The sequence below is a fragment of the Notamacropus eugenii genome, chromosome 3 (genome assembly GCF_028372415.1).
Source record: "Notamacropus eugenii isolate mMacEug1 chromosome 3, mMacEug1.pri_v2, whole genome shotgun sequence".
In the NCBI taxonomy this organism is placed as follows: Eukaryota; Metazoa; Chordata; class Mammalia; order Diprotodontia; family Macropodidae; genus Notamacropus; species Notamacropus eugenii.
In genome coordinates, this window is record NC_092874.1 from 73,153,756 (window position 1) to 73,177,418 (window position 23,663).

At 37.5% G+C, this 23,663-nt stretch overlaps 1 protein-coding gene and 1 long non-coding RNA gene across 12 annotated transcripts in view; one reads left to right on the forward strand and one right to left on the reverse strand.

Annotated features, from left to right (window-relative positions):
• The window catches only part of LOC140532887 (uncharacterized), a 37,593-nt gene extending 16,646 nt beyond the window's left edge, over positions 1 to 20,947 (forward strand). For both annotated transcript variants that reach the window (XR_011976721.1, XR_011976722.1), the window contains exons 2-7: positions 9,319 to 9,462; positions 9,667 to 9,800; positions 11,054 to 11,182; positions 13,277 to 13,307; positions 16,339 to 16,788; positions 17,682 to 20,947. This is a non-coding gene — a long non-coding RNA (uncharacterized lncRNA). The remainder of the gene's footprint in view (positions 1 to 9,318; positions 9,463 to 9,666; positions 9,801 to 11,053; positions 11,183 to 13,276; positions 13,308 to 16,338; positions 16,789 to 17,681) is intronic.
• The window catches only part of NRP1 (neuropilin 1), a 176,529-nt gene that overhangs the window by 45,510 nt on the left and 107,356 nt on the right, over positions 1 to 23,663 (reverse strand). For all 10 annotated transcript variants that reach the window (XM_072651966.1, XM_072651967.1, XM_072651974.1 and 7 more), the window contains exons 8-9: positions 10,433 to 10,588; positions 6,077 to 6,221 (exon numbers count right to left, since the gene is read on the reverse strand). In XM_072651966.1, the coding sequence (XP_072508067.1) occupies positions 6,077 to 6,221; positions 10,433 to 10,588 (301 nt within the window). The remainder of the gene's footprint in view (positions 1 to 6,076; positions 6,222 to 10,432; positions 10,589 to 23,663) is intronic.

The window sequence follows — 23,663 nt, forward strand, 5'->3', positions numbered from 1 at the left end:
AGTACTTGCCCTGCCTACCTCATGAGGTTGTTGAGATTAAAAGGGTTTATAAAGCTTAAAGCACTACGCAAGTGTGAGTTGTGATTTTTTAAAAGAGAATTGCAATTCCTTTTATAGCATTCTTAAAATTATTTCCTTAGAAATTAGCAACACAACCAAAATTATGATCTTTTTTTCTAAGTGGATTGCATGCATTCAACATGCATCCCGAGTAGTCTCAGGTTACCAGAGACAGCCAAGAATTCTTAGATATTATCAGAATTAGTTACAATTAAATTCAAGTACAACCAAAGACATCTGTCATTTCCTCAGTTGAAATTTTATTTTAAGATTTAATTTTCTTTAAAATTTAGTAATAAATATTTGCTCCTTCAGGCTAGGATTTGGAACCTCAAGACTTAAACCTGATGAAGATTTAAATAAATAAGTGCATATATAAGTAAATGAATGAATGAGTAAATAATAAATTGGCATACATTTGTCACGAAGTGAACATGAAACAGCAGTGTTAAAAATAGAAGTCACATTTTTGGTCAATGTGGTCACACCTGCTTGACTCAAAATCAGCCTTCTACAATGGCAATGTTTAGCTGGTAATGGGGATCAGATGTTGCCATTTGGAGGGAAAAAATGTAATTAACTTGAACATTGTAAGGAGAGCAGAGCTTCAACCAGACTTATGCCCTTTCACTAATACAGTTTACATGTTCACGTAGCTAATGGTGCAGAGCCTCTACTCAGACCACAGATCCATAACCTACAGCCAAGCTGTTATCAATTTTGTTTGTATGTCTCCTTGCAATAATGACTAAGAACCCTCTGAAGATATCCCTTTAACAAAAACTATTTGGTTCATTTTTATGACGGTGAGCAAATTTCCATTTATAATTCAAGATTGGGCCCTAAATGAACACATACTTTGATAATTTGAAGAATCATCCCACAAAAGAACGACTCCCACGTCAAATTCACCTTGTAAAGTACACAAATGATCATTAGGATTATCATCACAACTCATCACATGGCTCTATCCCCACCCCAACTCTGTGAAACAGGTGGAATAGACATCAGAATTTCATCTAAGAGATGAAGAAACTGAAAACGAAAAAGATTGCAGGATCTTGAGTTGAAAGGTGCACTGGACATCCTTCATTTTTATAGATGTGGGAGCTGAGACTCAGAGACATTGTGACCCATTCATTCACAATCATGCAGCCAACATGTATTGAAGCTGAGATAATTCCAAGACGGGCAGATAAGAAGGGTTGGCTCCATGACATCTTGAATTCTTTTCAATTCAAAACAGTAAACTTGGTTTTTTGGTTCAGATCTGTGATTTCATTGATATAGGAAATTCCCCATGACAAAATACTCTCTACCAATGAAGACCTGGAACTGTTAAGCAATTTGTGGTTTTAGAAAATTGTTGGGGAAAACAGACATTAAATCATTTGTCCTAGGCTAACAACTATTATGAATCAGAGGCAAAATTGGAACCCTGGAGTTGGAGGCTGGCTAGCTCTACATACAGTATGCCATGCTGCTCCATTCTCTCTGTCTCTGTCTTTGTCTCTGTCTCTCTGTCTTCTCTCTCTTCTGTGTCTGTCTGTCTCTGTCTCCCAGCATTAGTCAGGGAATAAGAGTTCTTGTTAATAAAGTATCTTGGTAACTAGAGACTGAGAAGATTGTAACATACACAATTGGACAATCTAATTTAATCTTTCTTTCATGATTCTAAAGGTCCTTCTAGGTATTGTGTCTGATGCAAGGTATCATGTAACTGTTTGAGAATTCTGGTTAATAGGAATTTTAGTAAAAAATTGCTAAAACTTTTGTTTTTTTCTTTTAATAAAATTTTTATAATTTATATAACTTTATATAATTTACATAACTATCAATGTCTGATAGTTATATCTGTGTTTGCCCCTATAAGACTAAGTTATTTCAGTGTCACTCCCCAGAGTACTATATTTGCCATAAATGAATAAGTAAATAAACAAATAAGAAATTGGCAAACATTTATAAAACTATTTGCCAGATGTATGTGAAAAAACAACAGTATTAAAAATAGAAGTTACATTTTTGGCCACTGTGGTTGCACCTGCTTGACTTAAAACCAGACTTTACAATGGCAATGGTTAGCTGGTAATGGGGACCAGATGTTGCCATTTGGAAGACCCCCTACCCCCACCAGTAATTAACTGGAACAGGTGATCCTGCTCATAATAATATTTTATAAACTATCATCTACACAGAATGAGATGAATTGTTCCAGTGTTAGAGGGGAGAGAGTCCAAGATCTTTATTTGCGGGTTGAGGAACCTGATACTCAGAAAGGTAGAGTAACCAGACTATGGTCACATGTATATAAAGTTGTAGGGAATAGGTTAGAAAACAGTAATCTTTAATCTAGTCCAATGCTTTTTCTTCTGTGCCAGACTCTCCCTCCCCTCCTTTCCCTCCTTCTTTCCTTTCTCCTTTCCTTTCTTCCTTCCTTGTTCCCTTCCTCCCTTCCTTCCTCCCTTCCCTCCCTCCATTCCTTCCTCCCTTCTTCTCTCTTTTCTTTTCCTCTCTACCGTTCTTTCCCTTCCTCCCTCCTTTTTTCTTCCTTCTTTCCCTTCCTCCTTCCCTCTTTCCTTCCCTCCCTGCTTCTTCTCGCGTTCCTTCCATTGCTCCTTTCTCCCCCATTCCCTTCCTCCTTTCTCTCCTCTCTCTTTTCACTTTCAGAGTCCTTAAATACCAAACAGGACTGCCTCAAGGAGAGAAACTGTGTGGAAAGAAAAAAAAAACACATTTTTCAAGTGACTGTACTGTAAACAAGTATAATTTCCTTCACAGTTAGGGCTTTACATAATTGTTTATTTCATGGAAAATGGTTTAGCTGATTATTTTCTTCTCATTTATTCCACTGAATCTAACAATATCAATATTTTCTCTGTCAAAATATTGGTTTTAAAGTATATATATATATATATATATATACACACTGTATATATGTGTATATATACATATATATGGACACACACACATATCATATATATATATATATATAAAACAGGGCTAGGATTTATGGGAATCAGAAACAAATGCCCTGAAAATAGCATATAAAATGATAAAAGTTTTTCAAACTTTTCAAGTCTTCTGCTCTTAAAAAATGACTATCCTTAGAGGAGGTGATACTTATGGTTCCCTCCTGTTCTGACATCTTCTATATGACCTGCACTTACTTGAGGTCAGAGATTCTAAATAAATCCTTTAAAGAATCAGAACCTCAAGGCACCAAAAGTCCTGGTTGGGGATGGGAAGTAGGAGAAGATTCCTATGGCCCAAAGGTGGAAAAGCATGAATTTGTTTCATGTGAGGGATGTTTTCTGGTTATGCCTCATTCCTTGCCTTCTTCAGAAGAGCTATTATGCATACGATATGAAGCTTTTATGAATCATAATATTATATAATTATATTATGAATATAATATGAAGCTATTTCCTCAGACTCTCTAGGAGGAGCCAGTTACCTTGACTCATGGCCTCCATGGCTCCATCTCCCACTCATTTCTCAACTGTATGCAATATGGCTTCTGGACACTGTCATTCTCTTGTTTAGGTCAGCGTTGTCAATCAGAGATTAGGAGATGATTAGGTCCACTGGCCTCTCCTCCTTATCTTAACTGATAAGTACAATATTTTTTGTTTTTTCCTTAATCCCCTTAACCTTTCTATACTTTTGACACTGTTTAAAACCACCCTTTCCTTGATTTCTGTGACACTGCTCCATATCTCTTCTTATCCTGTCAACCACTCTTACTCATTCTCTTTTGCTGGGCCATCAACGATCTTCTATCCCCTGATCAAGAAAGTTCCCTAAGTTCTGCCTTGAGCCTTCTTTTGCTCTCTCTTTCTCTCGAATCTATTGATGATCTCAGCAATTCATCTTCCTACAAATGATGCCTAAATTTGCATGTGTGTGTGTGTATGTTCATGTACTACCCTAATCTTTCTCCTGAGTGTCAGCTAGCTGCCTAGTGGACATCTTTATGTAACCTCTCAAACTCAGTATGTCCCAAACAGTACTTAATTATCTTCTCCTCTAAATCCATATCTATTCCTGTTGATGGTACTATCCCAACAATCGATCTGGTTTGAAGCATCAAATATCATGGAGTCAAGAAGACCTGAGATCAGATCTGTTCTCTGACACTTATTAGCTGAAAGACTCTGGACTGTCATTTCGCATCTCTTTACCTCTGTTTCTTCATCTGTAAAATGGGGATAAAAATAGCACCTACCTCCCAGGGTTGTTGTGAGGATCACATGAGACAATATTTGTAAGACACTTTGCAAACCTTAAAGCACTATACAGATGCTAGTTATTTCAGAATTAATTCTGACTCTCTAATCCTCCCCTTTACCATTTTTCCCTTTCCCAGCTTGTAACCAATAAGTTGCTAAGTTTTGTCTCACATCCTTCTCTGTCAGCATGTCCCACATCTTTCTTATTTTCTCTACTAACATGGCTGCTACTAAACACTCCAGTCCCTCATCACCTCTTACTTGGAATGTTGTAATATTATTTTTCACTAGTTTTCCTGATTCTAATCTCTTCCCTCTCTAGTTCATCAGTTAAACAGTTGTAAAATTAACATTATTAAAACACATGTTTGATCATATCACTTTCCTACTCAAAAATCTCCTTTGGCTTTCTGCTGCCCCCAGCATCAAATATAACTTCTCTAGCCTGTCAGTTAAGGTCCTGTACAGTCTGGCTCTCATCTACCCTTCTAAACATACGTCATAGTACTCTGGTCTGTTAGTCTCTGGTCTGTGATATATTACATCTCATCTCTCACCTCCATACCACTATGCAGGCTGTGGCCCCACCTGGAATGTACTCCCACCTCCCATCTACCTCTCAGAATGCCTGGCTTCTCTCAAAGCTTAAGTAAGGTGTCTCCTCCTACTTCAATTTTTTTTTCCTTTGTCCTTTCAGTTCCTAACACCATCTCTTTCTCAAATTATGTGGCATTTTTCTGTTTTATTTTCCCTCAATAGAGCATAGGTTCTTTGAGATAAGTGACTTTTTCTGCCTTCCTCATCACCTAACTCAGTGGCTTACACATAGAAGGTACAGAGACAGCTAGGTGTCACAATGGTTAGAACACTGGAGGGCCTGGAGGCAGGAAGACCTGAATTCAAATCTGTGATGTTTGAGGTGGCCTCAGATACTTACTAGTTGTGTGACTGTGGACAAGTCACTTAATGTCTTTTTGCCTTAGTTTCCTTATCTGTAAAATGGGGGTAACAAAAACACCTACCTATCATTATTGTTGTAAGGATCAAATATTTGTAAAGTCCTTAGCAAAGTGCATGGCGCAGAATAGGTACTATATAAATACTTAATCCTTTCTTTTCCTCCACCCCCACCTCAAACATGTTTGTTGAAGTAAATTGAAAAAAAATATTCACTATTCATTAGATGGGGATATATTAATTTGTTGATTTCTTTTAGGAAATTAACTATGCAGTATTATACATTTTCTAAAAATCTCTGACATAACAAACTTTGCAAAGCCCAAACCATACAGTAATAGTATTTAGAGTTGGAAGGGCCTTGAAAGATCTAGTGTAATTCCCTAATTTTTCAAGTGAAGAAACTGAGGCCCAGAGAATTTAATTGTCTAGACCAAGGATAGGGAACCTGTGGCCTTGAGGCCTCATGTGGCCTTCTAAGTTCTCAAGTGTGGCCCTTTGACTGAATCCAAGCTTCACGGAACAAATCCCCTTAATAAAAAGATTTGTTTTGTAAAACCAAATGTTGCACCCAAGGACCTAGAAGGCCACATGTGACCTAGAGGGAGCAGGTTCCCCACTCGTGGTCTAGACCAAAGTCACACAGGTCGTAGTGGAAGAGTTAACATAATCTGATCTTCAGAAGAAACAATTTAAATAAATACAAGATATCTATAAATTAACATTCAACAACTGTACTTGACATAAATATAAAATAAACATAGACCTACTTTCTCCCCCAAATCCAAATTCCCCAAATGGAAAACCACATTACCAATACTTGAGCTTACCTGTTATCTTGCAGCCATAAACCTCAAATCTCATTGATATACCAGTTTCCCAAGTTACTGGCTTGATTCGGACAAAACGTGTTATAAAAGGCTTAGGGAAAACCCCATATACAACATCTGTGGGGTTGGTGTTCCCCTGGAAGATCTATGTAAAGAAAGAGAAGGACTCTTTAAGCATATTATGTCTTTTTTATTTTTTAAAGATTTTTCAGAAAATCATTTACAGTCCTAGCATTTTTTCAATAAAGAGTGAGGCAGCTTCAATAACTTGCCATGTGTTTTCTGCAAACCTCAGAAATAACCCATGTCTAACATAGTATATTATGCTAATCATCTATTTGCCTTTCTATGGATCTGGAGGAAGCTGTAACTAGAGAAAGACAAGCATTGTTGCAAAAATAACTTTTGGGTAGAGGATATACGATATTATTTATAAACGGTGAAACTATTAATTTTACCATAAGTGCCTGCAGAATGTTATAGGAATCCTCAATGGGAATTCATACTATTTTATTTTCCCAGAGATGCAAAGAAAGGAAGTTTCCCTTCTGTCCACTGATCATAGGTAAAGGCATCACACTGCTTAGAATTTAGTGTCACTGCTAGCCTCGTTTATTGCGCTAAGACAAACTGGCAACATAATGTATTGGAGAGAGTGAGAAATGTGAAGTCCTAGGACCAACATCTCATGCCATATATTACAAGAAGCTCCAAATAGATGTACAATCTAAATATTAAAGGTCACATCGCAAAACAATTAGAAGAGAATGAAAAGAGGCATCTTGAGAAACTATGGCTAGGTTTTAACTAAAGAGGAAAATACAATACACAAATCTGCTTACAGAAAAATTGAAAAGTTTTTGAATAAACACAGTCAATACAACTGGAATGAGAAGAAAAGAAGCTAATTGGGAAAATTTTCATAGAAACTATTTCTGATAAAGCTCTGATTTTTAAAATAAATAGGAAATTGATACAGATATATAGAAACAAAAATCATTCCCAAGAGGTCAGTGGTTCAAAAAATACAAACAAGCCATTTTCAAAAGAAGAAATGCCAGCTATCAGTAAATATAGGGGAAAAAACAACAACTCCAAATCACTGTTAATAAAAGAAAGGCAAATTAAAGCAACTCTGAATTTTTATCTCACCTCCACCAAAGAGGAACATATTGAAAAAAATATTTGGGTGGGGGGTGTGTGTGAATGCAAATACACTAATGCACAGTTGTTGGAGCTGTGTATTAGTTTAATTATTCTGGAAAGCAGTTATATTTTTTAAAAGTCATTAAACTGTACATATCCTTTGTCTCAGTGGCACAAAAGTATTTATAGCAGCATTTTTTTGAAGTAGAAAAGGACTAGAAGGAAAATGGGTGTCCTCAAATTGGGGAATGATGGAAGAAATTATGATGTAGGAATATATTATATTATGTCTACTGTGTGCCTAGCCCTATGCCTCAGTTCCCTCTGTTATGTTGTGTAGCTGTAGTTGTGTTCCTGAGTAGCAGCATTATCACCCAGTGTAGGGATAGGGGCCACACCTCAGCCCTTCCCATACAGTGCAAGTATACTGTGGTTTCTCTTCCTTCCTAGGTCTAAGGGCATCAGGTTCATTTCCCTCCCTAGTCTCTTGGTTTCAGGGGGAGCTACATCAATCGAAGATAGTCAAAAGTTTAAGAAGTATGTTATCCAGATCCTTCTCAGGAGACAATTTAATATAAAAATTTATTACAGCCCATGAGAGCCTTTCAGATTCTATCCTACTTCTAAGACATAACTGAGAAGTTATCTATGAGTGAGCCATTTTGTGTGACAAGGAGTTATGGATAGTCATGGCTTAAAAGATCTGAAAGGAGCATTAGTCATAATCTCTGCATGTACCAGGGCAAACTATTTGCTCTAAGTGATCATTGGAGCATCAACTTAGGGACTGGGATGGATCTCAGAGGCTATCAGATCCAACCTTTTCATTTTAGAGATAAGGAAACAGAACCCTAGAGGGGCTAAGTCACTTGTCCTAGGTCACAAAGGTCAGTATTTGAACCCAGATTTTCTAACTCCAAATCCAGTTGTCTTTCCATTGTACCAGACACAAATCAGTATATGAGACAGTTGATGATAAGGGTCAATCTGTCCCTTCAATTGATTTCAGGAAACTTTGGGTTCTTTAAAAAGAAACAACCAAAACTTGGTTATGGCAATCTACCATACCCAGCTCTATCTGAGGCTAAGTGAGGAAAAGAAGGAGGGCAGGCAAGAGAGGTGCTGATTTTTTGATTTTATCAGAGGTGTTGAAAAGGAAAAAGAGGCCCATATGGAATAAGTTCGAACTTGATGTGTCTCAGCAGCATGCTTCATCAATATCGCTATTCTGCTGTCTCTTGTACCTTTGAAATCCTGTAGTTGGGCAACCCCACCCCCCAAAAGACCTAGTACCATGTGAGAACCAAATAACATATACTCAGAAAGCCAACTCTATTTTATTTTGGGGTAGGAAGACACTCAGTGAGGAATGGGAGGAAAGGAAGGAAGGAAGGAAGGAAGGAAGGAAGGAAGGAAGGAAGGAAGGAAGGAAGGAAGGAAGGAAGGAAGGAAGGAAGGAAGGAAGAAAATGAGAATTTTAAAAGTATATACTATGTGCCAGGTACCATACTAAGCTCTGGAATTACAAATACAAGTTAAGAGAAAGATAATTAAAAAAAAAAAAAGACATCTTGAGACAAATGGCACAACATTTATGGATAGAATTGTTTTTTTAAAGACAAAGCCTGAGCCTAGTTCCATAGGTATGGTTCTCCCCACCTTCTCTGGTTTTTGTTTTTTTAATTGTGTATCTTCCTTATTAGCTCCATTGTTTTGTTTTGTGTTGCAACTTATAAAAACGGCTTTCTAAACCAAGGGCATGCCATTAAATCAGGAGGTTCTAAACTGTTTTCTTCCTTTGCTGACCAAGTTGATTCTTTATACCCACTCACTGTGCCTGGAGAGAAATTGCTTCTTTTCTCTCCTTTCCCCTGGTTACATAGAAAGAAAGAGTTGTGTATACTCTTGGTCTGAAAAGATGTATGCCCCACAAAGAAAGTGGTTGCATAAGAACTATATGCCATGCTGCTGTTTGTATAACATCCCTCCAAGAATAATTTTGTGATGATACTTCAGAAGGGGCATTAAAAAAAAAAAAGCTTTTCTCCTGCCACACACTGAGAAACCTTCTCTTCTCTCCCTTTCCAAATATAAAGATTGTTCAGTCTGTTGGAGTTTGAAAGAGAAACAGAATCAAGGCAGCCATTTTGGGCAGATAGATGGAGTAGTAGAGTGCTCGATTTGGAATCAGGAAGACCTGAGCTCACATCCTTCCCTAAACAACAGCCATGCAACTCAAGGCAAGTCACTTAATTTCTCTGAACCTTGGTTTCTTCATCTATAGAGAGGTATAGTAATAGCTTTTATACCACAGGATTGTTATGATGATCAGACAACATGTAAAGTACTTAGTAAATCTTAAAGAATTGTACAAATTCTAGCTATTATTTTAGCTGTTATTATTATACTGACTCCTTACATATTCATTATTTCACAATACCTAGGTTTGAATTTCTATATTTCTCTTCTCCTGTTGATTTATTCTGCCCCCAAGGACAAGCTCTTAATTCTTGGCAATCGATAAGTATGAGTTCCCAGAAATCTTTGGATTAGTAAATCAAGGCAAGCATAATTTCAAGTAAGTTGTTTACCCCGGAACATTTCCCAAGTCCAAATGAATTAGTGCAGAGAGCCCGAGAGACCTACAGAGAGCCTGCCTCCATGGTTGGGAGCCCTAAAGGGACAGTATGCAAGTTCAGCATGGACTGGATGAATGACCCTCATTTCTCTTAGTTCTCATGAGAAGCAGTCAAAAACTATAAATTGGCTTGCAAGATGCACTGGCTAGATCAAAAATTTTCTTAAAAGTTATTTAGTTATAGAGGAAGGAGGGAGAAATCAAAAAAGGAATGAAGGGAAATGGAAAATAATACCCTAAATGTGCTTCTCAAGGTTCCAAGAAAACATTATTTATCTCATATACAATCCATGCCTCCCTCAGTGGAATATTTAAAGTGACTCAAGTGTGATACTTAATCTAGCTAGTATTGACTTTTCTTGGAAGACTAAACAATTTCCATTTTGTTTCTGAAACTAGGAAAGTGAGACATGTTGGTGCAGCTTAAGTTTCTAACTGTACTTTTCATTTCAAATCAATTAACAGAATAAATCAGGTCTAAGAAAAAAAGAAATGCAAATTGACTGCTCAATTAAAACAAAACAAAATAAAACAAAAACCAAATTGGTGAAAGGGATGGAAACCAAGCTTACGGTTGGTTTGTTTCCTTCTTTTATGGTGATCCAATCTTCACCGTTGGAACTAATATCTACTCGGTAAGTCTTGACATAGTATTCTTTCTTGGTTTCTTTTGATATGGCTCCCTGTGTCCCGATGGCGGAGACAAAGCGCAGGAGGCCCAGGTCAACCTATGGCAGAAAGAAGGCAAAGGCTATTTCAGCATATTATGGTCAATACATAGTAATCCATAAGGCTATGAACTGAATGAACCATATTCTCTGAGGCAGGGGTGTAGTCATATGTAATGAGGGATTATAGATCTATTTACACTGTTAGCTCCATGAGGACAGGGTAACTAGGTCACCCAGTTACCTCCTAACACCTTAAACATTCCTTTGCATTCATAAGATCATAGATTTCAAGCTAGAAAAGAGAGAGAATCATTGAAAAGTACTTAGCACAGTGCCTGGCATATACTAAGAATATATACAGGTTATTTTTTTATTATTATTATTCACCTAGCCCAATTCTCTCATTTTACAGATGAAGCACAGATGTTAAGAAACTTAACTGAAGTCATACATACAGTTTACTAAGTGATAATCAGAATGCATTCATTAATTTTCTTTTAATTTCTTTTAATTTTCAGTCAGTTGACCTGAAGCATTGATTAAGCACCTACTGTGTGCTAGGTTCTGTGCTAGACACTGAAAATACAAAGGCAAAGTGAAGCAGTTCCTGCCACCCACAAACTTATGTTCTGGGAGACAACATGTATAAAGGTAAATACAGACTGGATTCAAGGTGATGGGGGGGGGGGAGAGGTGGGACCACACAAACCCCACCACAGAAAACTAGCAACAGGCCTTGTGGGTGACTGAATTAGCCATGGCAGGCTGACAGTGGCAGTTTCTGGAGCTCTCAGCTCACAGATGGTAAGGCAGTCTGACAACTGGTCAGAAGGAGATTACAAGGGTCCCTGTTGCATTACCCATACTTGTACCCATGTTGCCTAAGTCACAGTCCCAGAGTAAAAGGAGCACTACTAGCACATCAGAGCTTGTGGCCCTAAGGGAGCAAGGACCCGAGGCACAGTTAGAGGGCAGAAAAGAGTGCTTGTGGCTGCTCACAGACCAGAGAACAGAAAAATAACTAACATACCCCTCCCTAGATCAAACTACTTTGAAAAAATAAAAACTTACAGGTCCTCAGAATTATATCTTAAAACCATTCCCCTTCTCACATTTCTGTATGTCTCAAGGGGACAGAAGCTGGGCAAGGCAGGTGATTCTGGCCAGGGACAAGGGAAGCCTCTGGTCAGTTCTACAAACAGGAATACATTATTTCTTAAGGGAGAAGGAAACTGAATGCCTTATAAATATATTATGAATGCCTTACAAATATAATTACATTTTCTGAGTGTCTCAAAGTACATTTCAGACATCACTTTATTATAATTCATTTTACAAATGAGAAAACTAAAAGAGAGTGGTTCAGTGGCTGCCCTAGGTCATACATCGGATATTGGTTTGGCTGGAATGAAACAGAGGCTTTATCTGACCCCATTTCATTCTCAATCACTAGGCAGCATTTTGCTTCCCTTCAAAAGTAAGGGGCTGGATGAAGCAATAGCAAGGATTTGGAAAGGGTGATGAACAGGAGTGTAGATTTGTACTTAGGAGTGAGGCAAGGGATAAAGAGAAAGCAAAGCTGTCAGAACTACCTTCCCATTTCCTCTATCTTTCTCCCTTACATCTTATGTAAATGATCAACCATGGCATCAGAGAGCAAGAACCGCCTACCTAGTGAGTCCTTTCCTCCCATTGACACATCTCACACCCAAGTTCTGCATCAGTCCTAAGATTTCTATGGATTACACTTGGTGATCCATTCATTGACGCATGGCACTAGTAACCAGGTGGTGACTTTACTCCAAGAGTCTGATCATTAATAATAAGAGTTGACATTTATGTTGGGCTTCAAGGCTTGCAAAGCACTGTACATACTTTATCTCGGTTGATCCTCAAAATCAAAGTCTAGGTAGGCATCAGAGCTGGTATTATTCTCATCCCATGGAAGAGAAAATTCAAGATCCCAAAAAACCAAAGACTTGCCCACAGTCACACAGCTAGTTAAGTATCAGAGACTGAATTAAAACCTGAATCTCTCAATCTCTCAATCAATCAAACTCAAGTCTCTCACTTTTCTTTCCACCACCCCATACTTCTATTTTTTTTTTAAAGTGACTATTTCATGTGGAAGTTTAATTTGTTCCTCTGTCTTCATGGTCCTGTAAAAAGGACATTAGACTGAGTTAGGAGACACAAGTCCTAGAAATAGCTTTGCCACTAACTGGTTATGTGACTTTGGATGAATCATTTGCCTCTTCACCTATAAATGAGGAAAGAGGATGATTTCTAAGGTTTCTTTCAATTCTAATGTTCAAAAAGTACTGCAATTAAATATCACAAATTTTGATTTGAATAAATTTACAAATTGAAATATTTGTACCTTTCACTTAGGAACACTTTAAGGTTTACAGGATTTTAGAAATTTTATCTTGTTTCATCCTTACAACTACCTTGGGAGGTAGGTGCTATTATTATCCCCATTTTATAGTTGAGGAAACTGAAGCAGAGATAAGTTAGGAGATTTGTTCAGGGCTAGTCATTGGCTGAATTAGGATTTGAACTCAGGTCTTCATGACTCCAGGTTCAGTGCTCCACCTGGTTGTCTTAATCTTAGACCAAACCAGTCAGTGGGCTCCTACAAATAAGGGAGAAATTCAGGGTTTTGTTTTTTTTTTTTCTTAAGTAATAAATCTGATTTTTTATTTTAAATGCTTTCCATTTATTTCCACATTCAATCCTTTGCAGAAACTTTAAAGAAATGAAATCCAGATTTCTGGTAAGTATTTTTGAAAGGGCACAAAACCTTAATTAAATATCAAAACCAGTCACGATTTATAGAATATTACAATACATTTACCATTGAGGAAAAACTAGAATGCCATTTTCCTGAGGAAAGGACTTCCTTCTGAATCTTGATCTCTAGCTATGACAGCATAACAGTCCAATTCACAGAGCTTCAGTTAACCCCTTCAGCCCCTACAGGCCAGGAGACCTTAACTTGCGGCCCATGACCTTGTTAGTAAAAATATTTTGATAACTATGTTCCACATAATTGGTTTCCTTTTCAATCTTATCTGTTTTGTGCACTTAAAAATATTATTCTCCAAGAGGATTCTGGGAAGATGGCAGAAGGCAGGAAATTACCCAACTTTCCCCAATTCCCCCACAAATAATTTAAAATAATGTCTCAAAGTGAGCATTAGAACGACAGAAATAATTAAAAGTTGGGGTAAAGCAATTGATCAGCCTAAGACAACTTGGAAGGACTTAGGAGAGGTCAGAAGTCCTAGGATGGTGGTCTGGCCTCACTGAAGTTCAGATGCCTTGGGGCAGATACCACTGAGTCAATAAACAACAAATCCTGGGGGCATCTGTGTTGGACCATAGCCTCAACTTCAGGAACTTATGCCCCATGGACGGTGTCCAGGGTCAGAGGGCTGATCAGAGGAAGATTGCAGAGCCCTCTTCTGGTTCTGGAATCTGGACATAGGTGCACTGATAAATGCCAAGCTGAGGCTGTGGGTGAGGAGAGGTGAGCTCACAGGGGAGTGTAGTGACAGGGGGCTGGGCCCTGCTGGCTGTGGTTACTCAGAGGAGAACAGAGTCCCTGGTTTTGATTTCAGGGCAGAGGGGTGAGCTGAAGCAGTCATGGGAGGGACTTCAGGGAGTAAGAGCTTTTGTGGTGAAAGCATTGCTGGGGGCCCTGGTCATGGCTTAGGGGCAGAAAGGAGTATGTGAGGTCAGGTCCCCAGATAGAGCTCAGAAAACAACAGCACAAAAAACCCTGAAGCCTGAGATATTATCCCCCATACCTTGGCACTACAGCCCAACTCTTAATACAAATTTAATAGCCAAGAAATAAACTGCTAAAAAAGACACCAAAAACAAAACAAAAAACAGTGAGCAAAAGAGAAAGAATTCTGGGGTAATTAGAAAATAACAGGGCAAGGGGATAAAATAAGGCAGGTACTCTTAGAAAGGTGAGGAGAGTAAGGAATGGGAGGGTAAAAGGAGAGGGTAATGAAGGGATTCTTTAAAGGGCTAGGGATTAGGGTAGCTGTAGTTAGAAGTAAATTGACCTCTGAGAAAGGATAAGGTAAAAAGAGAGGGAGAGAAGGATCAACACTGAGAAAGAATAGGATGAAGGAGAATGTACAACTAATAAATATAATTTTGAATGTAAATGGAATGAACTCATCCAAAAAATGGAAACAGATAGCAGAATGGATTCAAAAACAGAATCTGATGATATGTTGTTTACAAGAAACACATTTAAAAATGGTACACACAGAGTAAAAATAAAGGACTGGAGTAGAATTTATTATGTTTAAGCTTAAGCAAAAAACAAAAAACAAAAAAACAAACCAAGGGTAGTAATCACAATCTCAGATGAAGTTAAAGCTCAAATAGATTTAATTAAAAGAGATAAACAAGGAAACTACATTATGATAAAAGACATAATGAAATAATGAAGATAATGAAATAATATCAATACCAAAACTACAAGCATCAAATGCTATAGCATCCAAAATCATAAAGGAGAAGCTAAATGAATTACAGGTGGAAATAGATAGCAAAACTATAATAGTGGGGGACTTCAACCTTCCCCTCTCAGAACTAGATAATTTTTTTTACAAATATATTACTCTGAGAAGAGCTCCATAGATTTTTACCAGATTGCTAAAGGGGTTTATGATGTGAATAAGGGTTGAGAACTCCCGCTATTGGCCATGAATATTGGAAATATTTCCATTTTATGCAATGCCTTGGCAATGAAGAATGACTGAGGTTTTCAAGCTCCATCTTTTTTTTTTCCTGGAGGTTCTTGAAATAGTCAAAACAGTAAAAAGTTATATAAGCTCTCCTAAAATGAATTATCTATTATTTGGGGCAGACTGACTTCTATTTCAATATCAGTGTCACGTACAAGTCATTTTAAAGTTATATAATACAAGAATTTCTCTTCACTGGGAAAGGATGGGTTTTACTTTCAATGGGAGACTATCTTTTATCACACTCTAAAGATTTTGAAGGTATAAAATCTCTACTTCCTCCATTTGCTCTAGCTTTAGGAGGAAAAAAAGTACACTTTAGTACATAACTTATCTCTTAGGAGACTTAACAACAACGAGTTTTAGAGTCTAGTCTGAGCAAAAGGAAAGGAATATGAAGAAAAAATAGTAAGTTTGTAGCAAGCAACAAATATTAATTCATTCAACAAATATTTATTAAGGATCAAGCTAGGGGCAAGGCAGTTATTGAGTGCTGACAGTTAGGAATTTTAGGACAGGATTGAACCACTGTCCTTTGTGTATCTAGGGATAATTTTCTATAAAAGTAAAATTCTTACAAAAAAGCTTAATTCTCTTCCTCATCTTTGTCCCTTCTCCCACAAACACTGTCCCTCACTCAGCCCCTGTGCTACTCCTTCCACCCCCGAAAAAAGGTCAAACAATTATCTACTAGGAAAGTCCTTGACACTAGGAACCTAGTCATTTTGGAGGAAGAAACACTTGACTTTTGGTATCCAGTAGTCAAAGAAATAGATGTCAAAAGACCCAAACATTAAGTTCCTGTAAGCCCATGCCAAGGTCAATGCTTGCAAAGAACATTACGTGTACATTTTAAGTCAACAACAACAATAGATGGCAAGCAATCATAAAGCATAATTGACAAATCCTCTTCAAATTTTCAATCAATCCTGGTATACTTTAAGGCTGATTCTCCAACCAGCTACACAGCTTCTATTTACCACTTTGGGGCTGTTGGAATTTAACTCAATTTTCTTTTTAACCCTACTGCTACAGGGCTCAGTAAAGAAGACGGACAGAGTGATTAAAGAGGGTCCTTGAAATATTATACTACTATTTGATAGTACCTATAGTACCACCAGCACACCAACTGCACGTTATGGCAAATCTAAGTAGTTGTATCTTGAAGTTATTTCCAGGCATTTGTTATCTGGTTTATGAATTTTCTAAAGTGAGGAGATAGTAAACTTTCATTTTCATATGTGTGGTATCTTTGGTGTTCATTCTGGAAAAAAATTTTCATGTCCATAAGGACTTATGCTTCAGTTGCTTCTTTTAAATTCTGATTGCTGTGTTTTATTGGTGTGATCACTTGAGTTTCTCCATGTATCCTTCTTCTTCACCAACCCAGATAGCTATCTCATGAAAGACAGAATATTTTTAAAAGAAAAGAGGAAGAAGAGAAAAAAATCAGCAAAAGCAGCCAATTAAAAAGAAAAAAATCTGGTAATATTTCACATGTACATTTCCAACTTCTGTACAGGAGTGGGAGGATGTGTCTTTACATATCTCTTCATTGGGGTCATTCATGAGTAACAGAGATGAGATGCAATGCCCCATTCATCCTTTTTTACAGCTTGAATTCTTGTTTACTAATAATAGCTAGCATTTATATAGAATTTTAAAGTTTGCAAGACACTTTTAATATGCTATCTCATTTAATCTATTATTTAAGCATCTAAAAAACTAGTTTGATGTGGCATCCTGGAGGAAAGGTAGCTTTGGAAAGCTCTATTGGTTTAGTATAAAGTGGGGTAGGGACTATTGAGTTGAAAAGACTCTGAGTACTAGGTTGAAGAAGAATTACAGAACTTCTGATCTATTCCTTCCTACTTTCAAAGGAGGTTGCTGATAGGAGATTTGCCACCATATGAAAAAATTTTTGGCTAAAGGTGATATACTTCATCAGTTAAGAAAATACACAACTCAAATGATGGATCTTTTGAAATATTGAAAAAATATGGTGATAAATACAACAAATAATATAAGTTTTAACCAACATTATGTTAGTTAATAGACTACTCAATGCCTATCTCATCTGGCGGTCTTTATGCCACAGTAATCAGTATTTAAATTAATCAGTTGAGTTCAACTATTCATCAATCAATTATTTAACTATAAACCAATGACAAAGTGAGCTGGTTATCTGTATTAAACATGCCTTCCCAGTCTTTGTTCTCATGGAACTCCAATCCTAAAAGGGAAGATAACTGGCACATTGTGTTCCAGCAGCTGGAAAGGGTAAAGGGATAGTCCAGGAAAGTTTTAAAGATTTAAAGATTTTTAGTTCAAAAGATTTAAAAATTTAAAGATTGCCCTATGTTCATCTTTCCTTTCAGACAATGACAGAAATTGAGCAAACCATCTTATCTAAACCCAGTCAGTCCTTCTATAGTTACAATGTCCTCGTTATAAAGGAATATCATCGTTTTACAGCTGCTTTATTTTAATTTTAAAAAATGGTGGTGATTTTACATTTGAGTTTGATGTACTTCTGTTTTGGATTATGGCTTGCAGGGAGGGGATGTGGTGATGAGAGGCGGGACATGAGGAACTGAACATCAAATGCATTCACTAAAATTATTGGATGTTTTACTCTTGTATGTGTGACAAACATAAACATCTGGTACTTATCTGATGGTATGTAAACTATTTTTCTGAAGTTTATCAAACTCCTATTGAGTTCTGGTGGTCACTCAGTGAGAGAGCTTGTATTATAAACATTGCTGACCAGACAAGGTGCATGGTTCCCAATACCAGTATTGAATAGCATTTTGGAAGATGGAATCTTTGTCAATATCCTATCGTCACTATAATCAATAGTAATTGAATCATCCTTAGTGGACAATATATAAAAAATGGGGAAATCCCAAGCATCTCATTTTGGGTGTGGGAGAATCATTGTCCTATTAAAAGAAAACAGCTGTTCTTGCTTACTTTATTAGACTACTTGCAACAAGTCCAGGGAAGGCACTGTGCTGTAGCATTACCATAGGCTGTCTGAACCCCACTGACTTGCTTTGTGTTGTAAGATGCCTTTTCATATACAATAAAACTGTATGGCATTGTCTTAGTAATGACAGGAAATGCATTCCCAAGATAAAAAGAAACAAGAAGAGGCACACACATTTTACTGGGAATCACTTTGGGACAAAGAAACACAGTTAGCATTGTAGAGTAAATCATATAGCAAATCTTAGCAAACTGGTGGTTAAACACTAGCATGCAGCCTGCGAGCCGTGAAATGAATATCATTGCTTCCTATAATAATGCATAACTAGCTATTGGTCGTGTCAGAATGGAGAAAGCCTTATTTCCAAAATGAAAATCTGTCTTGCTCAATAAAATACTGCCCATTGAGCTTGCATTAGCAAGGGAGCAGTTGCCCGTTTTTAACACTCCTGCTGCAGGTCTATCCAACAAGCCTGAGAAAATAAGGGACAAAGGATTGGGGGCTGATTAAAAACAGGAAGATTTTGTGTGTGTGTGTGTGTGTGTGTGTGTGTGTGTGTGTGTGTGTGTGTGTGTGTGTGTGTGTAGGATTTGTTTTAGAACATCTTTTGTGATTCAAAGGACTGCTTAATTCATCACATGACACCACAGCCCAAAGTAAATATTTTTAGGCAGTTGTCTCATTTCCTTAGATAAACCACATGTTTTCTGATAAAGACTTAACCTTTGAGAATTTTTGCTATTCTGGGATCTCATACCCTAATTCACAGCTTCTGAGCTTTGTGTTTTTATTTTATGTTTTTCTTGAGCACCATCTACTTTTAACACTGACTGTCTTGGATCATGATCTCCACCTTAAGTTTTAGTGCCAATAATTCACTTTCTCTTTAAATATTTCACTAACCTGTTACCACCTTGTCTTGATGACTTGTTCATTCTTAACTTTGTTGTCAGGAAGGCTATTCTGATTTCCTTGGCAAATAATAATGAACTCTGTTAGCTGTTCCCACCCTCTCCTCATCCCCAGCATGGGAATGAGGGATTTTGGTCGTTGTCCAGAGTAGAACATAAGTCATAATTGTTGTAACCATGTATAGGTTTTGTTTTGTTTTAAACTATATTATCACTAGAGAAGGAAAAGCCTACAAATGTTTTAGGTTTGCTGTTGAAAAGCAAAATGGTGTCCATGGTTCATTGGGAAAAATATAAACAATGGAATAGTAGATAGAATGTTGAACTTGGAATCTGAAAGAACTGAATTTAAATTTTATCTCAGACATTTACTAAATATGTGACCCTAGAAAACCAAATAACCTTTCTGTGCCTGAGTTGTCCCATCTGTAAAATATTGAGGTTTGACTCAATGGTCTCTAAGGTCCCTTTTTGTCTCTAATATGTGATGCTAAACATATCTATTTTTTTAAAAGTCTGGGTTACTGAAAAATAAAATCACTGAAGAACAAGAAAAATACATCATTGAGTGTCTTACAATCTTAACTCCCTGGACTGGGCACTTTGTCCCACTTAGACAAACACAAACCTTTGCTGGCATGGAGCAAATCAATGGTTACAAGAAAGTCTTGGCTTATATTGAGCCAATCCCAAGAGACTAAACAGATGAATTTTCCTACAGAAAGGGCTGAAATGACAATTTTGAATGACATTTGGGCACTAGTATGAGAACATGGATTCACAGGAAAAAGAAGATTGACTGTCACTGTGCTAAACTCATAGAGAGAGTAAAGAAAATAAAGTTCCCCCCAAAGAAGACTCCTTGTCTTTTTGATAGATAAAAGGAGATAAAGCTTGTGTGGGCTGGGCTACATCTGGATTCATGGCACATTCTCTCACTTTTATGGTAATTTTTTTTGCATAAATCAGAAGTGACTAATTAAAAAAGAAATATTTAATTCTGACATGTTCTTTGAACTGGTGTTCCATCTGGTTCTGTTTGAATAGTAAAATCTGCTGTAGTTGTTAAAATTGGCAAGCATTACACTGGCAAAAAAGAAACAAAAGGGACTCAGGGCAGCAGGTTAATACACTAGCATTTCAACTTGAGACATTTCCAGAATTCAGCTACCCAAATCACTCCAATATGGAAGCCATAAAGATCAAATGTGAAAGAGAAGAATGCTGTTACTGGGGTGGAGACATCCTACCACTGGTGCCCATTAGTTCAGAGTGATATTTATAGTGGTAAGCTTTGAAAGGACTTTGGTTTGAAGGCAGTGTATGGGGGACAGCGACAACACCCTGAAATGTACTCGGTGTATTTCATGGAGTGCATTGAAGGCAAATACAATAGTGAAAAGAGTCTTCAAATATTCAATTCATTCCTCTACCTGAAGAGGTTCCCTCCTCCCCACCCCCTTTCATATTTCCGGGAGGAATATAATTACAGTCAGAAAAATCAGACAAATGCTCTATTCTAATTCATCTCTTACTTAATAAACCTATAAAACCTGAACACTAAGGCACAATAAATTCTGATAACAAAATGGGAGAAAATGTAATAGTATTGGGGTTTCTATGGACTCCAGGATCTAAGTAATCAGCAGCAGAGGCAATTTGAAACCTCTATGCAGCATTGAACAGAAAGACTGATTAAATCCCTGTGCTTTAGAAAAGATTGTTTTACATCTTCAAGAAGTATAACTACTCGTAAAATATTTTTTTCTTCTTAACATGAAATCCTTTGCTTCAATACTATATTAACTCGCAGATGGCTATGCCTAAGGTATACATAATAGTCTGGTCAAAAAGGGGACAAGAATAGTCCTTTTCCTGACGAAGATACTTAGAAGCTCTCACTAAGCAATAAATGATTCAGGAACTTAATACTTTTAATTAACATTTTTTGAATACTTATTTGCAATTTACATTCAATTTTAAACCTGAGCTTAATCCTCTCATCTGGAAAGAGGACAAGTATTCTGAACAGACCGAATATAACCCCTGCAAGCTTGATTAAGAATTTGTTTAACTGAAAAAACTCCATAGCAGCAATTACCAAACTGCTGTGTCTCTAAGAGAAGAAAATAATTATAATATGGTTTAAGAAAAATTTAACAAGCTTCAAATACATATAAATGTGAAGCAAGCCTTCAAAGTCTCCCAGTCAAATGCTTTATGTGGAAGTCCTGGCTTGTTTCTTCCTAGATAATGGCCTCGTCCTATTACTTTGGGTCCAATACTAACCAGAGTCTCCTTTTATGCATAACCCCTATTAAAGGCAAAGAGAGTTCTGCACTCAGAACTAAAGGGAAAAACAACACACCAAGAGTGGCCAATTATAGGTAAATAGGCCTTGTAAACATCACAGGGACATATGGAACAGACACAGTTGCTTACTGGGATGCGGTTTTAAGCATCCAGGCGAATGAGCAAAGCCAGTCGGATACGCTGAAGCAGTTTGTGTATGTGAATCTTTGACTCTTGTCACCTGGTTTTGTCAAAAATAAAGGAAGTAGCAACAAGTAGGAGAAGTGATCATTCATTTGTTCATTCATTCAAGAAACATAGATTGAGTGCCTACTCTGCAAGGCATTGTGAGGAAGATAATACAATTGAATAAACCATGATCCTTGCTCAAAGTAACCTTGCAGTTTTTTAAGAGATATAACTGTGCCAGGGATCTGGGTTTACATCCTGGTCCTGCAGCTTACCACCACCTGACCATGGTGAGCAAACCCCATCTGTAAAATGAGGGAAGGACTAGATGGTCTCTAATGTCTTCTCAAGTCTATAATCTATGATCCTATAATCTGACTGACTGGATGTGGCTAAAAGAGAAGCAGTAACCTGAAAGGACTCCAGGTTTCAAGACTGGGTGACTTGGAGAAAGTAGTGTCGCTAATGGTGTTAGGGAAGAGAGGAGAAGCTGGTTTGGAGGGGGAAGATGATTAGTTTTGAATATGTTGGGTTTAAGGTGTTAGTGGCATGAGGACTTTCTGGAGATGAGAGATTTAGGAACTGTCTACTTAGTGGGGAAAGTTAAAGTCCTGTGTAGCAACAAGCACTCTGGATGACCTGCTAGCACAGGTTCTTAGATCTGCTTTTCTAAAAGGAAAGCAACTTTTGAGGGGTCAACAATCTAATACAATTACATATACCAATAGAGAAAATACAAGCAAATAAATAAATACAGGGCTTCTAATTGTCTGACCATGAGCAATATATATGTCACAGATTAATAGACGGATCCAACTGTCTGACTATTACATACACACATAGTTACCAGAGAGAGAAGCACCAAGTTCTGGGTTTTCAAAGTCAAGGGGAGGGGGGCAGGGCCACCCAGAGTCTCACCTGCCACAGGAAACTTTTTCCAAGCCCCCAAAGCAAAACCTCACCTCAGAGTATATATACATATATAGTATAGGAGAGAAGGAGGAGGAGAGTGGTTTCTTGGAAGAAATGCCTACATTTCAGGGGTTGTTGTCCCTGAAGACCCCCAAATCAAATGTTTTTCTCCTACTTTTGATGTGACATTCATAAATCTACATAACATCCCTCAGTTATGTAGTTTCTAAGAATCAGTGAGGCAGAGTAGATAGAGAACGGACCTTACAGTCAGGAAGATCTCTATTAAAATTCCTCCCCTGACTCATACTAACTATGTGACCCTGGGCAAACCACTTGACCTCTTAGTGCTCTGGAGAACTTTCTAAGAATACGTTACAGTACATGCCAACTTGTAATGGTAGAATGTTTTCTCATGTGGGAAGCTGTTCTACCAGTCATATCACAGATCTAGCCTTTATCTTCATCTTTATCTGAGTAAGAACTGAAAATCTCTACATTTTTTCTGATGGAAGAAATCTGGGTGCAGAGGGCTAATAATTGGCCAGACCTTTCTCAGCCTCATCAGTAAAACGGCAATAATGCCCGCTATACCTATTTCTTAGGGTCATTGTGAGGCTCAAATGAGATAACGGATGTAAAAGGTATAAAATGCTATTCAAATGGAAAACATTCTAATGTGACCGACCTCTAACTTTGCTAAGACATTTGGGTAATTTTGGCCAGAGTTAGTTCTGCTTGAGTTACTCAGATTATGGCTATTATGGAGTTCTGACTTTGCTAGCAAATAATGGAACTTCCCTCAAGCCCTCTCTGCTACCCCCTCCCCGCCCCACTCTTCCCACTCCCAGTTCAATCCAACGGTACAACATTGAACAAAGGATGAAAAAACCTTTGGCAATCATTGTGTGCCCCCAAGCAAAGGATCTGATTATTCTTATCTTGGCATTTGTAACTGAAAATACTGTAACTGGTCATAAAATTTCCAACCCTTTTAAAAATCCACTACTTGACTCTAGAGTCTCTAGTTGTAATCTGTCACTGGTTAGCTTCATGCTGTGCAA